The 24,430-nt window shown below is 47.7% G+C and overlaps 1 protein-coding gene across 1 annotated transcript in view; it reads right to left on the bottom strand.

The window, feature by feature from the left end:
* MFSD2A (MFSD2 lysolipid transporter A, lysophospholipid) overlaps positions 1-18,246 on the bottom strand; it is an 87,672-nt gene extending 69,426 nt beyond the window's left edge. The window contains exons 1-3 of the mRNA XM_078680792.1: positions 17,685-18,246; positions 11,561-11,686; positions 8,917-9,041 (exon numbers count right to left, since the gene is read on the bottom strand). Of these exons, the coding sequence (XP_078536918.1) occupies positions 8,917-9,041; positions 11,561-11,686; positions 17,685-17,768 (335 nt within the window). The 5' untranslated portion in view covers positions 17,769-18,246. The remainder of the gene's footprint in view (positions 1-8,916; positions 9,042-11,560; positions 11,687-17,684) is intronic.
* Positions 18,247-24,430: the final 6,184 nt, after the last annotated feature.

Below are 24,430 nucleotides of genomic sequence, written 5' to 3'. Positions count from 1 at the left end.
TCTTATGTCTCATCTCATGGCTAGGGGAATGTCATGGCATGGCATTCAGCAACATGAGGAGCACTCCTCCTCAAAACCCTGATGTGTCTGTGCTCACACAAGTCACACCACCTAGAGAACTCAGCTCTAACTCCTCACAACTCTGCCTTCATATTGTGAGACTAAGATTCCTGCTTCCTGAGGTTACCATGAGGTTTAAAACAATAGCAGGTTAGTACCCTTCCATCAAACAGACACGCTCATCGATTCTCTCTTACCACCAACAGGCTCCAATCATTACCAACTCTTAGTCCCCAATTCCTCTCACAGGAACTGCCCTTCACCCCCACAATTCCTTTCCTACTTTCTCCAGCTCCTGGTTTCCGAACCCTCTGCCCCCTCCCTTGCCTCTTTTACCCCTATACTCTTGTCCTGTAGACCAGGCGCCCAAGATATGTTACCATTAAGGGGGTTAGATATATCACTTTATTCACAAGGCTCCTTTTGCATCACTCCCCATCCCCCCATCCGCCATTTCTCTACCGTTATCTTAACCCCCCTTCCTGCAGGCTTCACCCCAGTGCCTTCCTGCAGCTTTAGGCCTGTAGGCACGTTACAGGCAAAAAGAAGTATATGTATTTTGAAGGATGAAAGATTGAGTGGACCCGCCGGGGTTCAAACCTATGACTAGAAGGCCATACACAGATTCCTGGAGTGGGCACATTTGTCCACTGAGTCAGTCTTGGCTTCAAGCAAGTAACAAATAGATTTTGATACAGAACGGAACAGGTCTGAGTACTGTTGCAAGAAAGAAATTGCTGAGTTCTTCACCGACGAGAAAACAAGTACTTTTCCAATTTATAGATAACACTTTGCGTTTTCAACCACTTATTAATTAATTTTGGGAGAGCTAGAAACAAAGAAATATTGGTGGGGGGGAGGGGGGGGGGGGCAAGGGAGTGATTTGTCCAGATGGGTGTAATAGTGGCGCCGACATTCTTAGTTTACAACTGGCTTTTTATCTGCCTGAAAGTAAAACGTTATTAAATTCTTTGGGCGCACCCTAGTCTATTGTTTTTGCACGTCTGTTCCCCAAAGGCCTCAAATCACATTTGCGTCAATTCTCCCAATCTAAGCAGTAGATTTCCGCTTTTATAAGCCAAGAAAGGCTTTGTTTTAGTTCTCTCACGTAAAACGTTATCCACTTCAGAGCAAGTTAAAAAGGAAATGAAACTGGCAAGTACACAACCAAAGACAAAGCAGCCACAGCCTGCCATGAAAAACAAATCAAACACTGTATAGAGAACTGTATGTCCCTTCTGCACGGGAACAGAAGCGTCTTAAAATTGGCTACATTAATTCAAGAACCCTCTATCCCCACTATAACCCTCTGTGGTTTCAAAGAGCAGTGAGCTGCCATATCATGAGGCAGCCATTTGAATCTCATTGATGCCGCGAGCTGCCGTCACCTGGGGCAGCCGTTTACTGGTTTAGATGGCTGAGGAGTGCTTAGCGGTGGTGACCTCTTCTATGTGGTTGTATGTGGACATTGCTCTTCTGGGTGGCTGCACAGCTATCGTTGATCTGTTTTGGGTGGGTTAAACGCTGGATATCTGTGGTGAATGCACTAGATGGTTGTAGATTCTGTGGTTCTCTTGGGAGTAACTGCAGAACTAATAATGAACTCTTGTGAGAGGCGACAGCATTGACGAAGAGCTCATGCAGGTGGTTGTAGCGTGGTTGGTGATGCTGGTTGCAGGGTCAGTAGTATTCTTGCAGATTGTCACATTGATGTGAAGCTCTTGTGGATAGTTGAAGCATGGGTGGTGAACTCTTGTGAGCAACTGTGGTGAGCTAATGTAGGTGGTTGCATAGTTGCTGATTGTAGCAAAGTGCCCTTTTTGTATGGTCACCCTCCGTTTATGCTCCAAATGCTGATGGCTAGGACTCTAGGAGTGCACTGGAGTCTGCTACCCAGAGCCCATGCTCTCTCCCAAAACTAATATGTTCAAGTTAGTAATCCCCAATTGGCAAATACTTTACCCACTTATAAGTCCCTAGTGTATGGTACCATGGGGACCCAAGTAAACTACTGACAGCAGGCCTGCCATTGCAGACTGCAGCAACAATGTATATTGCTCGTACTCAATTGTGCCCTCACCCTGTGTGGCACAGTCAGTAAACTATTTTTACTGTATGTTAGGTACCACTAAGGAAGAGTCTCCTAAGCACAGATGGCAAGGTGCATTATATTAAAGGTGAGGACATACAAGTGCAAGCCTATATGTCCTTATAGTGGCGTTCCTCATTGGAAACTACTAGAAGTGTTAGAGGTCGATAGGATTACATGTTCTGCCACCCAGGTATTCGAGGTTGGCAGCTCCATTATGGTACAGCCGAAATATATCATTTTTGGTATAAAAAATATGCCTTCTCACCAGTGACACGAATCTCGTGTCCACCCTGGATTCAAATCTCTTGTCATGGGTGATGTGGCATGCACATGCACCTAGGTGGCTACATTAGAGGTTGTCCAACGGGCTGCCCCAACTGCTCTGGCTGTCAAGCCTGCGCTTCCTGAATTTGCTGCTGCCAAGACAAGAGGATTCTGAGCTCCGGTCAGGCAGTGTGATGACTCCCAGGAGACAGGCACACAGGCTTGGGTAGCAAGGATGTTTTTTTGTATTTGTAGTGGTATTTATAGAGCGCGACGGTCGCTCCGGAAGGAGCATCTTGGCGCTGACAAATCCCAGTGGTGGATCACATCCAGTAATAGGGGAAAAAGAGTTTATATAGCGGCTTTGACATAATCATCCTTAAGGCTGAAGATCCAGGTTTTGAGCAATTTTCTAAAAGGTTTTTCGTGGGTTATGACTCTCAGGTTTTTGGGCAAGAGGTTCCAGGCTTTTGAGGCCAAGTGGTGTAAGGTTTTGCCACCTTTTGTCTTCAGATTGAATTTGGCAGGGAGGATGAGGTTGTCGTGGGAGGAACGAAGAGATCTAGACGGGTTGTAGTGGGGGAAGCGTTTGGTGAGGTATCGTGGGCCGGAGCTATTGAAAGCCCGGAAGGCGACCAGCAGCATCTTAAAGAATATTCTTTTAGGGAGGGGAAGCCAATGCAGAGATTTTAGAGCAGCGGAGATGGACGATTTTCTGGGCAGCTTTAGGACGAGTCGGGCTGCAGTATGGAGGATACTTTGGAGTTTGTTAAGTGTGGACTTTTTGGCGCCAGCCAGGAGACCATTGCAGTAATCCAAGCGTGAGACAATTAGGGCTACCGTTACCGTGTTTCTGGAGTCAAGAGGTAGAAAGTCGAAGAATTTTTTCAAGGACTTGATGATACCAAAACAACGGCCCGCTACGGTCCTGACGTGGTGGTCAAAGGAAAGATCACTGTCAAATAGAATGCCAAGGTTTTTTGCAGTGGTTACGGTCTTGGGAGGGGCAGTGGAGTTATCTGGCCACCAGAGGGCTGGGCAGAAGGTGGTATTTTTTCCCATGGGAAGGATCTCCGTTTTGCTGGAGTTACATTTAAGGTGATTTAGGTCCATCCAGTGGAAGATAGCTGTTAGGCAGTTTTTGAGGTTGAGTTCAGCAATCGTGGAGCTTTTCTCCAAGGGTACAATAAGTTGGGTGTCATCGGCATACGATGTTACAGGTATGCCGAAGGACTCGATGAGGGATATAAGGGGAATGAGGTAAATGTTGAAGAGGAGGGGGCTTAAGATGGAGCCCTGGGGGACCCCCGAGGAGACTCTCTTCTCGTTGGAGTGAAAAGGACCGAGAGCGATGGTTTGGGATCTGTCTGTTAAAAAGGATTTTATCCAGGCCAGAGCCACATCAGAAATACCTATGTCTCCCAGTCTGTTGAGCAGAATGGTATGAGAGATGGTGTCGAATGCCGCAGTAAGATCTAAAAGGATGAGGACCACGTTCTTTTTCTTGTCTTGGAGCATTTTAATCGAGTCAGTAAGCTCGATCAAAGCTGTTTCGGTGGAGTGATTGGGGCGAAAACCAGACTGTTGCGGGTGAAGTATGTTGTGGGTTTCAATATATTGTTTACGTTCCCTGTAAACCATATGCTCAGTAATTTTACCTAAGGCCGGAAGAAGTGAGATTGGCCGATGGTTGGATAGATCTGTTGGGGGTTTGTTAGCTTTTTTCGTCAGGGGTTTAACTATACCCTGTTTCCACAGGCGAGGAACACAGCCCGTACTTAGGGAGGAGTTGACTATTTTGTTGATTATTGGGTTTACCACATCAATGAGTTGGTGCAAAATTTTAGGGGGGCAGGGGTCAGAGGGCGACCCGGATTTGCAGGCCAAGATAACTTCTCTGGTTAGGTCTACGGTGACCGGCGAGAATTTTTTTAGAGAGAACTCAGGGGGTGCAATCGGGGGGTGAGCCCGTGAGAGTTGGCCCGCTTTGGTGGATGGAAAATCCTTTTGAATAGCTTCAATTTTTTCCTCAAAGTAGTCAGCTATTTTGTTGCATAGCTCTTGGGATGGGGGTATTTCAATTTGTAGAGATTTGGGCTGTGTGAACGATTTCACTATGGAAAAAAGAGTTTTCTGTTTTTGGTTGGAGTCATTAATGGCTTTAATATAGAAGGATTTTTTGGCTGATTCTATGACGGAGTGGTAGTCTTTCCTTAGTAGGATGTATGATAGGCGGTCAGTAGTATCATACGTTCTGCGCCACTTGCGTTCAGCCTTTCTACAGGAGAGACGCGCAGTGGCTACGTTGGGAGTAAACCAGGGGGCGTTAGATTGGAGTTTTTTGTCTGGTTTACGGAAGTGATTGGAGGGGGTCCGTGCACTGATTTCTTGAGTGATCCATCCATGAAAGAGGTTAGCGTCGGATACAGTATCACCGGTGGGGATGGGGACATGGGTTTGAGGGATAGGGTCGAGTTCAAGAGCTTCTTGTATTTTTTTCCAGTTTACAAAGTTGTCAGGGAGCAAGTTGGATTTGCTGTACGAAAGTGGGCGGGAAGTTTTAATGTGGAAAGGGATCAGGCAGTGATCCGTCCAAATTAGAGGGACGGGGGAAGGGTGGTGAGGGAGGGAAGATTGGAGCACACACCGTCGAGTGTATGTCCAAGGGCGTGCGTGGGCAAATACACGATCTGCTGAAGGTTAAAAATGTCTAGAGTCTGTAAGAAGTTTACGGCCTGTTGATCAGAATTGGATTCCAGGTGAAGATTAAAATCACCGAGCAGTGTGAAGTGGGGGTATCTAAGCAGAAGGTGACCCAGAGTATCGGTAAGTGAATCTAAAAAATTGGAGGGGTTACCAGGTGGGCGGTAGATAAGCCCACCTGAGAAGGACATGGAATCATTAAGTTTGATTGAGAAACCGAGTCCTTCGATGTCTTTCAAGGGGTCTAGGTTGAATGTATGACAGGAGAAGCTGTTTTTTAATATTAATGCTACTCCTCCACCTCTCCCTTTCGGTCTATCCTGTCTAAAGATGGAGAAGCCTTGGGGGAGGGCGATGGCTAAATCCGGATTGCTGTTTTCGGTAAGCCAGGTTTCCGTTATTAGGAGGCAATCGAGATCAAGATCCAGGATTAGGTCTCTAATGTCTTGGTTGTGTTTGCACATGGAGCGTGCGTTTATCAATCCACCTTTGAAGTGTGGGTGGATATCCATGTGAGGGGGAGTAGGGGGTGGAGAGAGAGCTGGGGTAGCAGAGAGGGACCATTGGCAAGTATTACAGCGGAATGTGTCCGTAAGGTCTGCCAGATTAAGTTTGCAGGAGCAGCAGTTCTTACCTCGTAGTTGATGGAGGTAGCTGGAGGAATAACTGCTACTGGATGTAATTTGGGCAGGGTTTCCAGCGCTAGTCGCGGTCGTGGCGCGGACGGGCGCAGACGGGCTTGCCTTAGGCGCTCCCGCTGCGCTCGTCCGCTGCGCTTCCTGTGCATGCACATATTTAACCCAGAGGGGGGCGTGGCCTAAAGTGGGCGTGGTCAGCGTGCACGCCTGGTCTGATGGCGGCCGCTGAAATTGCTGAGAAACGCGACAGCGTTAAGGTCGGCTGTGCGCTGAAGTGGGAGCAGTTCCTGGCGGTGGTGCAAGGTTTAAAAGGCACAAAGTAGGTGACACCACACAAATTGTAAAATAGTGAAATAGAGCTTAGATATTAAAGTTTCAATTCAACTCGGTTTTTAGAGATGCAATAGTACCGCCAGCTCCCGGCTTTCCGCCTCAGGAACTGGGTAGGGAAATGTACAGAGGCGCTAGTGGTCAGCGCTTTTGTAGAGCGGTCGGGGGGCGTGGCCTAAAGTGGGCGTGGTCAGTGTGCACGCCTGGTCTGATGGCGGCCGCTGAAATTGCTGGTTACACCTCCCACTTCTCAAGCAGGCTAGTGAAGCGGCACATCAAGCCAGTAAGCTGCAAAGGCTGCACCACCTCCGAAATGCATAAGGGCTGACTCCCACTGGAGAAAACAGCCCTCCCTCTGCCCCAGGCACATTCGTACCCAGGCTGGTGGGAAATAAGTTAGGAAATAAGTTATTCAAGGAGGTGTACACCCTCAGAAGGCTAGCCACACCTCCAGGGTGACCAGCCTGGTCTATACCCCAAAAATAGATTTCTGGCATCTTTAGGATTGCCAGAATAGAGGGTTCTGGGTAGAAAAGGTGACCCACACCCACGGATGTCATCATTTCAGGGGCGGACTAGCTGTAGCGACTAGCTGCCCATTGGCTACCAGCTTCCACACCCCTAACTCCACTAAATGTAGGATTTAAGTGACCCACCCCCACCCGATACCAGAACCGCAGTTCTGAACAACCTGCATCAAAGAGGACAGAAGAAAAAAACCTGTGTCAGCGACAAGACGACTTGTACAAAGCAAAAGTGGGATACCCTACACCTGTGGCAACGCTCTTGGAACTGCTCAATTGAGACTCGTCCTAGGGTATCTCTTGGTTCCCCCACACAGAGGGACCACTGTGAAAGCCTGAAGCAGCCTCAGACACCCCTGAACTAGTGTCATTACTCTCCTACAAATGCAGGTAATACAACGCTCTGGAACCGAAGAATCGCTAGCCATTGGGCATTCCAAGGGATTGCTCAGATCCAGATGGTCTAGTGAAGTGCAGGGAACTGTAGTCCGGCCTTCCACAAAGTTACAGGCAGCTACCACATTCCCCTGGACCCCCAGACGTCAGAGTTACTTTCTCCTCTACTTACGCCTGCCAGGGCGTGTTGGTTGCTTGTAGAGCAACCAACCCTTTTACTCGATGCTGCATCAAGAGGGAACTCCATCAGACCTTAGATTAGCTTTAGCAACCACTCCATTGTTGTGTTTTTGCATCTTTTTCCCAGCAGCCACGTTTCAGAGTTAAAAGCAGCTCTCTTGCAGCACAGGACAGCCAGAACAACTCTGCACCCGCGCTCCATGGGCCAGGAAAAATTGAACTGACTGTTGTGGCTTGGTGCTGGGACCCGCATCACCCTTACCCTGCAAGAGTACCACACAAGTTTCACTGTAGTATTCTGCATTGATTTTATTACTTCAAAAATCTATAACTTCGGTTTGTTGTGCCAATTACTTATCGTCCATGTTGGTACTCTGAAATGCTTAACACATGTTCCTCTAGTAAAGCCGGACTGCTCTTTGCCACACTACAAGGACTGAGCTAAGAATTTATTAGTGTGAATCCAAGGACCATCTTTGGGGTTTTGTGATAGTCAATAACCCCTGTCGGCTCAAAGACTGGGTAGGCCAGGGACTGTCATGCGGAGTCCGTTACATGCTCCTCACTTGAAAACACCAGGAAAAGCAGGAAATCTGTACCGCGTCATGGTTTCAGACCAACATCGGTCGCTACTGTAGAGAAGCACGACTTGAGGCACTAGATGTACCAGACAGTTTTATTAATACAGAGGTACATTCAAAACGTCCCATCCATGAAGGCTGCCAACCGATATCACACAGTCTAACATTCTATACCCTAGCGACCTTCTAAGAGCAAGGTTCCATATTGTAAATCTCTACAACCTAAAGCGAACACTAAGTGCTACTTAAAGTGCTATAAAACTGCAATACCACCGACCACCATCTCCAGTGCCCTCAGACTGGGGGACTTCAGTTTTCTCCTCAGCCAGGTGAAATGTCTTAAATCATGATAGAGACACAGTAAAAGAACAGCAGAGATGCTGGCTGAATCCAGCATGAGGGGCATTACTCTGTGATGTCATTTATGTAGCATTAAGTGCTTCATAAAATACATACATAAACAAATTCCTTGGGAAGCCAGTTCATCTTACACCATCACACTTGGTAAGAAACCATTGAAGGTAATTTTGCATTGCTTCTTCGAAGACACAACAGGACTTGAGCGGACTGATCTTCACTGAGCAGGTCTTCTCAACTTTAAAATCTGCCAGGCCTATGTTGAGTGGACTGAAGCCAGATGATGGGTCTCATGCTCGAGGCATTCACCCATGTGAGAGGAAGGGCTCCATGCCAAAGACATGGGTCCCATGTCACAGTAAGAGAGAGTGCCACAGGCCTGGCATCTAGATCACAGTCAGGAGCCCGTGCCAGAAGCACTGGACCTAAACCACAGGAAAGGCACCCAGGGCACAGGAAAGGGGGCCTTGCCACAGACAGAGTTCTATGCCACTATAAGGGGCATGGAGTGCATGAGGAAAAGTAGGACAGTAGAAGCAGATTTGCTAGAAGAGAGACAGTAGGACCAGAAAAGAGTTAGCCAGGTCAGAGAAAGGGAGTTGGGCCAGAGGAAGAGTTCTACACCAGAAAGATGAGATTGTGCAAGACAAAGGGAGTCTGTATTAGAGGCTATGCAGGAGGAAGTGAGCTCATGTAAGAGAAAGCGGTTGTGCGAAAGAAAGGATATCTGCGACTGAAGAAAAGGGCCACTTACTAAAGAAAGAGGGTAGGGGAGCACAAAGACTACTTACCAGGGAATTAAGCGCCCAAACGGCGTCCATGATGTTTTACTGATGAAGAAGCCAACAAGGGGATCGGTGATTGCATCCCAGGCACGGCCGGTGAACAGGATAATGGAGGCGTAGAAGGGGTCCACCTGCAGCAAAGGAGGCAGAGGTTTAGGGCAATGCAGCTCAAAGAGTTATTCTTCTATACACCCACCCCACTCACTACAGGTGCCACGACATCCATCCATTCAAAAAAGGGAGACCCCAGTATCACACCCAGTACTGCACAATCACCCCCAGTCAGCCTAGGACTGTGCCCCTCCCAGAGGGTCCATGGAAGCCCTCCAAAGAGGACTAAACTGCCATTCACAGCCGGTCACGGTCTCTTCCCCATTACTAAGTACATCTCACACATTTATAGACAAAAATCAAACACTGCCACCTCAACTGTTTAACCGACTACCAGAACAAGAAAAAGGCGGATTTAGAAAACGCTGTCTTCCTTCATTAGCCAGGAAGGCATCCTTAGGGTTCAGGAACTCGGTTGAAGCCGGATATTCTAATCGCCCATTGATTTTGCTCTGTGATTTTATGCTCAATTTCAAGTATTATGTCAACATATTATCCCTACAGCACTCGGACATCAGCATGACACTGTCAGTGCTATATAAAACCTCAAATAAATAAAGAATAACATCCATCTATGATTTCCTTCGTACCACCGACCTTGCATAAACTTTCTTGTGACTGTGAAGAAAAGAGTCCAAGCCTGGTCTGTCCCCTGTAACTCATCCTGACCTCTTCCTCATCACAAATCAACTAAACTCATATGAATTGCATATTAAACTATACTAATATACTATCCAAATAACCGAATAACATATCCACTACTCAAATGACTTCATATTCTTTTTATTTTTACTATACTAATTTTCAACAGTAATCCTTTATGGGTTCCGGAGTGGCGTGCTACTCGCCAGAAAAGCGATTCAACACCCATCAGGGGTAACAAGTGCTATATGAATGCAAATCTTTCTTCCCCTTTTATCCCTTCACTATCTTTCTCACTCCAAGTAACTGACTAATACCCACCACTGAAATTACTTTATATTTCACCATATTAATTCACCACTAATCCTTTGTAGGCTTCTTGAATAGCGTGCGTCAACAAGCGCTATATAAATACAAACCTTTGCCCTCCTCTATCCTTCTGCTATCATTCCAAATCCAAATAACGGACTAACCTATCCACCACTTAAAATGTACTTGCATGTTTCACTATACTAATCCTCTATGGGTACTGGAGTAGCGTGCTACTTGCCGAAAAAGCGCTTTGACGCCTCGTCAGGGGTAGTAAGCGCTATATAAATGCAATTACAATACAATGAGTGACCAGGACCAGGAGACCGGTGTCAGGAGTGACCCAGCTCCTGTGGTGGCCTCAGGGCACGGAGGAAGGCTCAGCAGACACCTCCTCATACAGCGATGCATTAATAATGTCAGACGTCGTACGCAGGGCGTGGGTGGCAGAAAGGTAATACGCTCCACGCTGCAGGCAGGACAGGAGGGACAGAGACACACAGAGGCACCGCGTGCCAGGAGCTTCAAGGGCCCAGGAAGTGATACCCGTGCGAGTGTCAGCTTGAACAAAAGGTGGGTGAATGAATATCATGCCACCCAGCGTTCCCTGGCCTAAAGGAAGAGCAGAGACCCAGCGTTCCATTATCTTCTCTCTGAAGGACTATTGCATGGCAACCTCACAGCCAAGAAACTAGACGTGAAAAAGCTTGGGGTGTGGGAGTGTCTTTCTCAACTGTCCAAAATGGAAAGGGGATGAGAACACCTGAGGTGAGAAATTCACGAGGCTAAAGGGGATTTGGCGGTTATAAGAACAAGAACGCTAAAACAATTCAGCTCGTTGTTTTGTGTTAAAAGCAACAAGAGGAAAGCTTTAGCACAACTGCTTGCTTACTGCTAAAGAAGCGATTATCGTTAGGGTTTTAACTGAACACACTCGTTTGCTGTCCTGTTCTTTAGGTCAGGTGTTAGTCAAGACCTTTTGACTATGCTAAAATGATATACTTACAAGGGCTTTCAGCCAGCTCTCTTCATCTATTGGTCTGTTGCGTCATACACATTTTTCTTCCACCAACTACACTACAGTATACATCTTGTGTCAATGGGTCAATCCACTTCAGTCATTGGCTACATTCACTGATGGGTCAGGTGCTGCCTTGAGACACCATGAAAGGGCTTACTGCCTTGTCAAAAGAAGCAATGTTGGCTAAAGCAATGTATTGAGGAAAAATAACCAAAAGAGACGTCACATGCCCAACCTTCTATGCATTATACAGAACCAATCGCCCCTAGCCAAAGGATCCCAAGCTTGCAACTCCACCAACCACCATAGAGAATCCCACATCTGCATCGACCCTACGGCCCCTCCATTCGATACTTGGAAAATCTCACTCCTAAATCCATTACAGAGAAATCACCAAAGTACCCTTCACCTACCAAAAAGCTTGCCTGCCTCCACCTTGCCTCACAGATTTGGCACTAGACTACCTTTTAGCACTTCCTCATTCAGCTCACGGACTGTAGGACTGCCAGGTCACCTTGTGACCGCCTCGCACCATGGATGTCATGATGCAGATCCCAAAAGACTTACCTGTGCTACATCCAGCAGGTAGATTTGCAGGAAGAAACCGAGCGCACAGCCGGTTATCTGATAGGGTGCTCCTCCGATGGCGTAACATATCTTGCTGCATACAGAGAGCCTCTGGTGCTTTTTGAGCTACAAAAAGAGCAGAAAACATGAGCAATGAAAACCCTGAAGGATGCCAACAGGGACCCACAAGGTACAGCATTAACCATACAAAAGACTGAGGGCCTGGTGCGCAAACTGCACTTTTGAGTAAGTTCACTACTTTCCGGTATTCATAAACTGCACTTATGTAGTAACTAGTAAGTATAGCACTACACATGGCCAAACTCTGGTACTGCCAACACCCTCCCATAGACAATAATTGAGATAGGGGTTTATGTTAAAACCCCATGGGAAATAATGTTAAATGAAATCATTTAAAATGGTTACAAATATACAATATTATTTAATATATACATCATATTTATACATAAACTATTTAATAGCCTATTTTGAAAAACAAAACATTTATTGTTAAAGCATTCTTGATTCAAAATGGATTACTAAATACTTGATAAATACATTAAATTTAACATTATTTCCTATGGGGTTTTATTTTAAGTTCCTATCTCCATTACTTTCTGTGAAGGTGTGTTGCAGTACCAGCAGTTGGCCATATGTACTACAAAAGTGAAGTTTGTAAATACCGAAAAGTAGTAAACTTACTCAAAAGCGAATTGTGAATCAGGCCCATACGGGTTATACAGTGTCACTGTACATTTCTTTAAGCAACACCATTGAGATTTCAGTGATATCATAGAAAGTGTTCTGACGGTGCAGAGAACCTATGTTTGTAATTCAATAAATGAGTTTTGAAATGTTTCATGAATTGCTATTTGGAATGACATGTTGTGGGCATCACTTCCAAACCGCGATCCTGTACCACATCCATCAATAGTTTGCGATTGTACTTCCATTGCAACCATTGAAAAGTTACCAAATCCTCAGAGGAGGTGAAAACCCATTCACAAAGGGGAAGCAGTGCCCTTTCTCCATTAACTAAACTTGAATAATACATTTAGAGTCGTTTTGAACAGGGGGCTCGAAAATATGCTTTAGCTGTGGCCCCATAAATCTCTACGATAGCACTGCTGTCACTAAACGGGAACTGAACAGTAACAGCTGCTGGCTCAGGAAGTATACAGGGGATACTGTTGGAGGTGCACCCTCTTCGGAGGAAACATACAGGATGAACCCCAGATAGGAAGCAGAAGGACTGAATGCATCAGACTAATAGGGGGTCAGAGGAACTGCAAACATAACACTTGCTAGATAACCTCACACCTTACAGAATCAAAATCCGTCAGGAAGCATGTGGATAACCTCTCAGACAAAATGCAGCAAGAAATTGCAAAATATATTGCTTAATGTGGCAAAATTTGTGATAATTCTTCATTAATTTGTCATTGTTACACATATTAACACTGTGAGCAAAGGTTTTCTCTCATTAGTACAAATTTAGGACACAAATACAGCAATACGCATTAGAAAGGTGCAGTCACCCTTTATGTAAAGGGCATCACTGTGCTGCAACAAGAGTTGCGGAGTTCAGTAACTTTTGATCAGTTTGAGGTATAAACATTTTTTTTGTTAAAATCTACAGATTAAGAAGCAGTTGATGCGGCCTTGAGGCACATTAATAAACATACGGAAAATGATGCATATACAAAACTCTCATAATTCCAGTGTCCATGCCTCAAATAGGCAAGACGGAAGGAGAGGAGATTGCCTTCCAGAAGGAAAGCAAGCATTATGAAACATGAAGATGGTAGGATGTATACCTAGACAGGAAGCAGGCATCATGAGCCTGCTTCCTGTCGAGCAGGAAGTAAACAGTATGAACCACTATGCCTGAAGCAAATAGGATGCATCCCCATAGAGGTTCTCCTGCTTGGGATGGGAGCAGATTGAATGAATCCACAGACAAATCAAGGCAAGCAGACAGAATAAACCTTCAGACAAAGAATCAACGAGGAGCAAAGCCAAACAGAAGGAGAATGAATCAGTCCCCACCCTGAAAGTAGAAAGATCCCCGGGGGCATAACCCAGATAGGACATGTCTTACACAAGATGCAGACAGGGTGTGTCATAGGAAAGCTGCAGACGGAATATATCCCAGTAAGGGTGCAGATGGGGTGTATCCCAGGCAGGGATAATCCCACATGGCACATATCACAGACAGGCTGCACATACTATAAATATATGCCAAACAAGAATTATCTGATTGGGGATATCTCCCAGATTTCGGATGCAGCCTAAAGGGGGCGTAGCCAACACAGGGTGTAGATGGGACATCTCCAAGTGGTAGCAGAAGGAACATATATATCACAGATGGCATGTATGTCAAATGATATGGAAGTGCAAGACATAATCCCAGACAGGAGACACATTCGATGTAACCCAGAAGAGACACCGATGAGAGATAGATGGGTTGAATTCCATACGGGAGAAACTCTACACCAGACCACAAAAAGGGCTAATTTCAGATGGGCCCACAAATTAGAATAATCCCAGATGGGGAAAAAGTGGAAGGGGTGAATTTCAGACATGACAAGGAAATGACGGATCTCAGGTGGGCAGGACACATAAGGGGCTGAACCCCACTGAGGAGGCTTAAGAGGCCCAAATCCCAGTGACAATGCAGCGGGAGCCCACAGATGGAAAGAATCCCAGATAAGAAGCAGATAGAATGACGCCCGCCTGCGAGATAGAAAGGCAGGATAAAACCTCACACAGAAGTAGACGGATCGAACCCCAGACAGAAAGTAGATTGGATGAAACACAGAAATCCTAGACAGGAAATAGATAGAATAGTTCCCAAACTAAAGTTAACATTCCTATCTAGGTTACCAAGGATACAACATTCCAGTAGCCCCGCTTCTTCTAGGCTAGATTAACACCATATAAAAATATCACAGGCATACCTATCAGAACACAGACTCCTGTCTAAGCACCTTCTGACTGTTAATCTGTCCTTTCTTTGACCCTGTACATTGCCCCACTACATTTTGCCTGGTTTAGTTCTACAGACATACCACACAACTATCCGTAGGTACAACTTCATCATATGCTAGTGCTTATTCCCGCCTTGCCTATCAGTGAAACTAATTTGACTAAGCAACAAAATCACAGTGGTCAGGAAACGGAGAGCCCAGAATTTGGGCATGGCAGCTTGGGGTCATCTGGGAAGCGAAGTCGGGCGAGAAACGGTACAACCAGTCATACAGGAAGCAGAGAGAAGCACCGAGGGGGGAGGAGTCAGTGCTTTAAAGGGGGCGTGGCAAACTATGTCGCACATCTGAGTGCTTCTTATGTGACAACTGTGGCTTGATCCGTGTCTGTGGTGCAGAAACTATAATCGCTCTGCACTCCACGCCTCAAGATAATGTCCCACTGATGTATCGTTTACTCCAGTTGTTACAAAAGCCCGTTCACAGCACTCTAAAATTGTTCCACGCAGTGCTTTGCGAGCTTACATCTGGAGATGCTTTGTACAGCACTCTGAAACTGCTTAATGATGTGCGTGCTGCTCTTGCCATTAGACCTCCGCTGGGTCAGACTAAAACAACTATTATTTCCGATTATGCTAATGTTATCCCGCTCACTGACTCAGGTCAATGGCTTCTCCTTCTGTTATTACAGTGGTGTCCACATGCTCTGTAACTATCACCGCACGCTACGACGCCCTTGTTATTTCACAGCCACACTCAATCTGGTGGTGGAGTCTGTGCTATAGAAAACATACAGATAAATAAAACGGGTGGTGTAGAATGGGTTTGCGCTACAGAAAACAATATAAATAGATTAGCCAGACCACCCCAGTAACGCCAGCTGGACCTGCCCCGCCCCCTCTATGTTAAATATACATATTAGCCCACCCCCTTCCAGGGCCCAGGGGCCGGGCCCGGCGCGTGCAGCGAGACATGCTTTAGCGGTGAGGTGTGCAGAGCAGAGGCACGCAGTGACCCGAGGACCCCGATATAAATACAGGCAGCGGGGAGGAGGCAGACAGGCTCAACGTGTCGCTCCCTGACAGCTCCCTCTCACTCCAGGCACAGCCCAGAGCGCACACACCCACCCGCTGAACACACACGGAAGCCCGCCCTCGTGCGTGCGCCTCACTCATGCACCGCCCGGGGATTCTAAGCGCTGCACAGAGGCGGTGAAGTACATACACGCAAGCTGTGTGTGAGGGGGGGGGGTATCAGATTTGTTTTTTTTAAACGAAAACGTAATTTACTGGTATTGTAATGACAGAAAGCTAGCAAGGGTGGACAAGACATGTTGCGGACATCAAATGTATTTCCCACGTCGTTTTAAACAGGAGGGTTTTTCTTTTCGTAACTAAGGCGCGGTGATGTTGGGAAGCGCAAAAGAGGTGGAGATGAGTGAGGAGAGATGCGGCGTGGGGACAAGAAAAGAGGGCACGAGGCGACGAGCAAGTTTCACATTAAGGAAAGGCTGTTTCGGCGAAATAATATTTAGAATCACAAACAGAAAATACACGTTTACTAAAAGGGGTCAGCGGGGAAGTCAACAAAAATTACGGGCCGTGAAAAGCTCTCGCAGGGCGGGGGAGCCGGACTGGAAACCAGAAGTAACCCAGGGAAAAAATTCAAACCAGCCTCGGCGCCGCCTGCCTCCCTTATCGCTCTTTCCCCCGCTGTGTCTGCTGGAGAAAGTGTCAAAAAGGCGACAACAAAGGAACCCTTCCCTAAAAACAGGATTCCATCAACTCGAGCCCACTGGGGAAATTCCCGGCGAGAAAAAACGGGCAGTCGGGGCCTGGGGAGGGGCTGCAATGAGCGGAAGCAGTTGCTTCTAACGTCGAGTCATTACTAACCGGTCCCTTTAAGGAAGTTGACTTTGTGGAAAATGAATGAACTTGAAGTTGCAATCACGTGGCTGCAATGACAGGACTGGCATACATGCAGCCCTCTGAATGTAACTTTCACTTAGAAAGAGCAAATGACGTAACCCTCAGAGGCATCAATGCAAACTGAGCAGAGGAAATACTTGACCCCCTAAGTCAGGGTGCAGAAACTTTTAAAGCAGGGGCAAAATGAGCAATTGCCCAGCCCACCCGCGAAAGGAGGCTACTGAAAAGAGTAGCCATTCTCTCCCTCTGGTTTTCCTCCCCCATCCTTTGCTTCTTTCTCTATGTGCGCCTCTCTCGACTTCGCCCCACTCACTACTCTTTTACTACTTCACTCAAGCTCTTGGACTACCAATGTGTGCGCGCTGTCTGTACCTCCATGAAAATGTACAGTTAACTCCTGTTTTCTGTGCCCCTCTCTTCAACTCTCGCGTCTGACCTCTGCTTCGTCCCTACCAACAGTCCCTAAGATGACACTGGCGGGGTGCGCACTGCAACACTCAGGAGCAACCTGTGGAGTTAGGACACAGGGTGCAATCCTCAGAGAAGCCCCACACTGTCCTCCGAGGTAGGACACAACATCGCCCTCAGTCATGAAGCCGGCACACTTCAGTCCATGAATCATTGCGGACCACTTGGACAACCCAGTCCTTAACAGCCAAACCACACATGAAATCCCAATAAGTGCATGGAAGGCAAGCCTAGCAGGTGCTTCCATGCACCAGGAACACATGGTTTTTCCTGTACACGCCACTGTTCCAATGTGTGCTACTGCAAACGGATCGAGCGGCGTGAAGCAGAGCTACCACTCCCAGAAGACGGTATTTTGGTGAACTAACTAATAGGAATGAAGCGCGGTATCATTGCTGACCTCATGGGAAAGGGGCAAATAATTGGAATTATTGCGCTACACTACAGGGGTAAAACGGTGCAGCAGCAAAATGCAACCCTAACAGAGGCTTCCCAATCATCAGTGCCCGGCCCAGCCACCATCACCGGGATGAGATAAGGCCAGAGCTCAGGCGCCAGGAGCCGCAAGGTGTCCAGAGGGGCGGGCAGGTGGACAATGGCATGCACGCTGGGGGCCGATGAGTACTATGGGCGGATCCCCCGTGGCAATCAAGGCTGCACACCTGAAGAGTAAAGGGGCCTTCCATCGGTATCTGGGTCCCCAACACCCCCATCCCTGCTCCCTCTCACCGCGATCCTTACCTCTCGGACCTGGGCCTCCTCCCGCAGCGCCGGCTTCAGAAGCTCCACCGAAGACACGCTGTCCGCCCCCTCTCCCCGGGCCATGCCGGCGCCCTCTGCAGCTGGCTCCGAGGGGCTGTCTCTCACCGCCGGGGGCTGTCGCGATGGCTTACTGTGTGTGCCTCACTCAGGAGTCCCCGTGACTCGCTGCGAGGATGTCTGGCGCTCTCCCGGGGTTGGTTTTCAGCTCACTGAGAAGTCCAATGCGCCTACCTCTGAAGGTCTCGATGGCTCAGCACAGCGTGTGCGCGCCTCAGTGACGGGGGCCCCTTCAGCTACTCAACGTGAGGGGTCCTGGCAGCAGGCAGGTTGGGGTCCCTATGTCTCCGCTGGGCATAAGGTATTGCTCCGGACACTCTCCGTAGCTCGGGTCCCGCTTCCCTTCTGCTCCCAAGGCCTGAGCCGGTATCTTTCTTAGAGAATTGAATTAGGCCCGCCCCCTACCCCGCCTCTTAAAAAAAGCGGGTCCACGCTGCCTCCCTCACCCCATACACACGTCAGCAGCGGCAGCTGAGAAAGGAATGAGATTCACAGCCAATGAACGCCCGAGCTGGGCACACCCCCGCCACTCCCATCGCAACGCCATTCATCAGCTCTCGGCGCATCACTCATACCACACATTCGCAGCACTTAAGCCCCACGTACATTATAATGCACACACACCCAATTCCATATTCCACACACTCCCAGCGAAAAATCAAATATCACAAACCAACCACCACACTGTACACCCCACAACTGCACCCATACTTAAAACAAGGCAAACATTTCACACACACCGCATAATGCACGCAAGGAAGGCGAGCTCGCGCACACACGTAAATACACGCTTCACATTCCGCGCACACACCTCGCAAGGGCTACACCTTCCACACACGCCTCGCAAGGGGCATGGAACGCGAACCAATCACACGCACGCACACACACACACTCATCAATCTCACATTATTATGACTGGACACTGTCTCGCTCATTCGCTCACATATCACAAACAATGATTAAACCACCACACCATACAAGCACCAAATGCACAGCACACAATCTACCGTACAACGCACATTACCACACCCATCATAAACAATAATGGTCACATCCGCACACAATGCACAACCTCACAGACAACACACAAACTTGTCGTTAAATACAGAACCTCGCAGCACTCACAATGCATACATGCACAGCCCATCACAAAGCACAAACACACATCACACAATACTCAGAAATCACAGGCCTCGTAAAGAGAAACAAATACTCACTACTTACACACCTCAATCTGCACCTAACTATAATCAGCATTACACGTACCACACACAACACACTACTTACACATCTCATCTCCTATACTGCAATTTCTTTCAGCAGATATAGGCAGCACAAGACTAACTGCACAACAATCCCTACACCCCCACCCACATCAAGCACACGCCACACTAGGTAACTCACTTTCACATCACCACCTACACTACAGGTGATAAATACTTCACCTCATACAGCTCACCGAACAGCACGTACACATCCCGTCATAAGTATTGTAGGCTTTACTATGCACACGTCCTAAACGGCCCCAAGTGAGGTACATAGTTGACAACATGCAACATATAAGACCGCACACATGCCGGCCTGGACTGCCCTGTTTTTCAGGTCAAAGCTTACCAGACACCACAGCCTGTTTTGCTAACGAGATCTTGGGGACATTCAGGAAGCTTCCCATGGAATGCATTCCGCCCATTGCTTACCATTGGCTTAATGATTTGTAACTCACATTTGCTTGCTTTATTTGTTTTCGGTTGTACAGCTTGTGTTTGTCCCTTTTGTGGCCCATGCTTTATTTACTGTATCATTTAATCAGTGTTCAATTTCTGTGAACATGCCTTTCAATCTTGCTCTTATCTTGTCACATTTGCTGTGCATTCAAAGACAGAGATAAAATGATAGGCTTTGTCTTCCATGCAGCTTGGTGTTTACTTTTCTTTCGCTGACTTAAAAGTGAGAGGATTTATGTGACAGTCATACAGACTCCTGAGGGCGTGCTGATGTTATTTTTTTCTAGCTCACAACAACATTTAAATGTCTGTAAACAAACTATGCAGATATTTCAGGATATATCAGAATTAGGAAAGTACAAATGAAGCATGCTTTTAGTAATTCTGTAGTGTGGTGGAAATTAATATTTTAGTACGATCAACACAAATCAATACACTAAGTAAAGACATTTCCACACATTATCGTTTGTGCTATGTATACTTTTACAAGTGAAACGGTATGTCTGTGCAAAAGTAATGGCTATTTCAATTGAAGATCACCACCCCCAGCCACATCGACCCCCTGCTCTCCTGGACCCATGTCAACGACGAAGACACCATCAAAATCATGAACACCATTCACTCCAGTTCTCTATCTGACCCTTGCCCGTACCACATCTTCAACAAAGCAAGCTCCACCATTGCACCCCACCTCCGCAAGATCATCAACAGCTCAATCGAGACCGGAGAGCTAGAAGCACGTCGAGATCAACGCCCTACTCAAGAAACCCAAAGCTGACCACAAGGACTTCAAGAACTTCCGGCCCATCTCCACCCGTTCCCGGCAAAAGTAATCGAGAAGATCGTCAACAGGCAACTGACCTCCTTCCTCGAAAAGAACAACATCCTGGACCCATCCCAATCCGGATTTTGCAGCGATTACAGCACCGAAACAGCGCTCATCGTCGCCACCCACGACATCAGGGCCATGATGGACAACGGATAAACCACGGCCCTCATCCTCCTGGACTCTGTGCCACTTTCGACACTGTCTGACACCACACCCTCTGCACACGCCTCCGCAACGCAGCCCGACACTCTTCAACATCTACATGGCACCGCTCGCCAACATCGCCAGATCACACAACCTCAACATGGTCTCATACGTCAACAATACCCAGCTGATCCTCTCCCTCACCAAGGCCCCCACCACCGCCAAATCCAACCCCCACAAAGGAATGAAGGCCATCGCCGAATGGAAGATGAACAGCGCCTGAACCTGAACTCGGACAAGACGGAGGTCCTCATCATCGGATCCACCCCCTCTGCCTGAGACGACTCATGGTGGCAGATCACCCTGGGAGGTGCACCGACGCCCACTAACTACGCACGCAACCTGGGAGTCATCCTGGACGCCGCGTTGTCAATGACCCAGCAAGTGAACGCCATCTCCTCTTCCTGCTTCAACACCCTACTCATGTTCCGCATGATCTACATATGGATCTCCACCAGTACCAGAAAGACAGTCACCCAGCCCTCGTCAGCAGCAGACTGGACTACGGCAACGCCCTCTACGCAGGAACCTCAGCCAAACTCCAGAAACGACTACAACGCATACAGAACGCCTCTGCACGCCTCATCCTAGTCATCCCCCGCCACAGCCACATATCAGCCCACCTCACCTCACCGAACGAACAACTCACCTTCTACACCCCCAACTGCCATCTTCGCTCCGCTGACCTTGCCCTCACCACCGTCCCCCGCATCTGCCGAGCGACCGCCGGCGGCTGATCATTCTCCCACCTCGCCACTAAAACCTGGAACACCCTCCCCATCCGCCTATGTCAGACCCAGGACCTGCTGACCTTCAGGAGACTCTTCAAGAACTGGCTGTTCGAGCAGTAGCAGCACCCCTGCCCCCTTACTCCCTCCCTCCTCAGCGCCTTGAGAACCTCACTGGTAAGTGGTGTGCTCTACAAATGTAGTGATTGATTGATCTGTAATGGCAGTGTGCTACACACCATGCATACTCCACTTTAACCCACTCCTCTCTACTCTTCCCCACTCCACAACACTGCACTCTTCTCTGTACCACTCGACTCTACGCCTGTGCATTATATACCAATCCACTCTATACCACTCTAATCTACTCTGCACCACTGCACTCTATGCTACTCTACTCTACACTACGGCACTAAATGTCACTGAACTCTACCCGGCACCACTGCACTCTACCCTGCACCACTGCACTCTGCACCACTTCACTGTACTCTGAAACAATCTTGTCTATGCCATTGCACTCTGTGGCACTCCACTTTGTGCCACTCCACCCTACTCTATACCACTGCACTCCATGCCAATACATTCTATGCTGCACCACTCCACGTCACTCTATTCTACTATGCACCACTCTATTCTATGCCACTGTACTCAATGCCAATGCTCCAACACCACTTTACTCAAAACCAATGCACTCTACACCACTGGACTCTACGCCACTATTCTCTCTCTGCAACACTCCACGCCAGTGCACTCAACACCATTATTCTTTGTTACTGTACACTACGCCACTCTATTCTACTCTGCACCACTGTTCTCTACTGCACTCTTCGCCAATGTACTCTACGACAGTCTACTCTTCAAACACAGCACGCTCTGCCACTGAACTCTATGCTACTGCACTTTACACTACTGCACCACTCTACTCTATGCCACAGTACTCTATGCCACTGCACTCTATGCCCTGCACTCTATGCCACTGCACAACTCGACTCTATGCCACTGGACTCTATGCCACTCCACTCTACGCAACTCTACTCTGCATTACTCCACTCTATCCCACTTTACTCTACTCTGCACCACTCTACACTACGCCACTGCACTATACACCAATGCAATCTCCGCAGCTGAACTCTATACCACTCTCCTCTGTGCCACTGTACTCCATGCCACTGCACTGTATTCTACACCACTCTACTCTACACCGCTTCACTGTACTCAATGCCAATGCACTGTCCACCACTTCACTCTACACTACTCTACTCTGCAACAATGCACTCTCTGCCACTTTACTATATACCACTGTATTCTATGCCACTGCGCTCTACACCACTGTAATCTATGCCACTGTGCTTTACTCTACGCCATTCTACTGTGCTCTACACCAATGCACAGTACACTCCATGGCACTCTACTCTGCATCTCGCCACTTTACGCCAATGCACTCTACAGCGCTCTGCTATACAACACTGCACTCTATGCCACTGCACTTTATGCCACTGCACAACTCGTCTCAACGCCACTGCACTCTATGGCACTCCACTCTACGCAAATCTATTCTGCATCACTCCACTCTATCCCACTGTACTCTACTCTGCACCACTCCACTCTTCGTCACTTCACTCAACACTACTCTACTCTGCACTGCTGCAATCTATGCCACTGTACTATATTCAACGCCACTCTACACCAAAGCACTGTATGCCACTACACTCTGAGCCCCTGCACTCTATGCCACTCTCCTCTGTATCGCTCCACTGTACCCCATTGCTCTTTACACCAATCCATTTAAAGCCACTCTATTCTACTGTGCAACAGTGGATTCTAGGAAATTGAACTCTACTCTATGCAGCTGCATTCTATGCCAACTTCACTCTAATCTGAAAATCTATTCTACGCAACTGCACTCTAAGCCACTCTATTCCACTCTGCGCCATTCCACTCTATGCCACGCCATTCCACTGCAATCTTCCCAGCACCACTCCATTCCACCCTACTCTACACCATTCTACTCTATGCCACTCTATTCTATGCCGCTGCACTCTATGCAAATGCACTCTACACCACTTTATTCAAAACTAATACATTCTACACCACTGTACTCTATATATAAATCTACTCTGCACCACTGCACTGTACCCACAATACTTTACCCTACAAGACAGTACTCTACGTCACTGTATTCTTTGCCACTGCACTTTACACCACTGAACTTTATGCCACTCTATTCTACTCTGCACCACTGTACTCTACGTGCCTACTCTGTACACCACTTCACTCTGCACAACTCTACACTATGCCGCTACATTATACACCAATGCATTCTCCGCCACTGAACTCTGAACAACTCAACTCTGCACCACTGCAATCTATGTCACTGCACCGTATTCTGCACCACTCTATTCTACACCGCTCCACTGCACTCCATGCCAATGCACTCTCACCCCTTCACTCTACACTACTCTACTCAGCAACACTGCACTTTCTGCCACTGAACTGTATGCCATTCCACTCTGTACAACTGTAATCTATGCCACTGAGCTGTACTCTACACCACTGTAATCTGTGCCACTGCGCGCTAGTCTATGCCACTCTACTGCACTCTACACCAAGGCACTATAAACTCTATGCCACTCTACTCTGCATTGTTCCACTCTATGCCACTGCACTCTACACCAATCCACTCTAATCTACTCTGCACCATTGCATTCTATGAAGCTGAACTCTACAATACTCTACTCCATGCCTCTGCACTCTATGTCACTTCACTATACTCTGAAACAATCTACTCTACACCACTCTATTCCACTCTGCACCATTCCACTCTATGCCACTGAAATCTACCCTGTGCTACTCCAATCTACTCTGCACCACTCTACTCTACACCAAAGCATTCTACACCACTCTATTATTTGCCTCTGCACTCTAAGCCATTGCACTCTACACCACTTTACTCAAAACCAATACACTCTACGGCAATGCATTCTATGCCAATCTTCTCTGCACCACTGCAGTGTACGCCACTCTGTTCGACTCTGCATCACTGTACTCTATGCCACTGCTCTCTGCGCCACTTTACTCTGCATCACTCTACGCTACGCCACTACACTCTACACCAATGCACTCTACACCACTCTTATCTACTGAGCACCACTGTACCCCGACACTGCATTCAACACCACTTCA

This window comes from Lissotriton helveticus, chromosome 3_1, assembly GCF_964261635.1.
Source record: "Lissotriton helveticus chromosome 3_1, aLisHel1.1, whole genome shotgun sequence".
NCBI lineage: Eukaryota > Metazoa > Chordata > Amphibia > Caudata > Salamandridae > Lissotriton > Lissotriton helveticus.
Note: the sequence above shows the minus strand (reverse complement) of the source record. Positions and strands in the feature narration are given on the sequence as shown.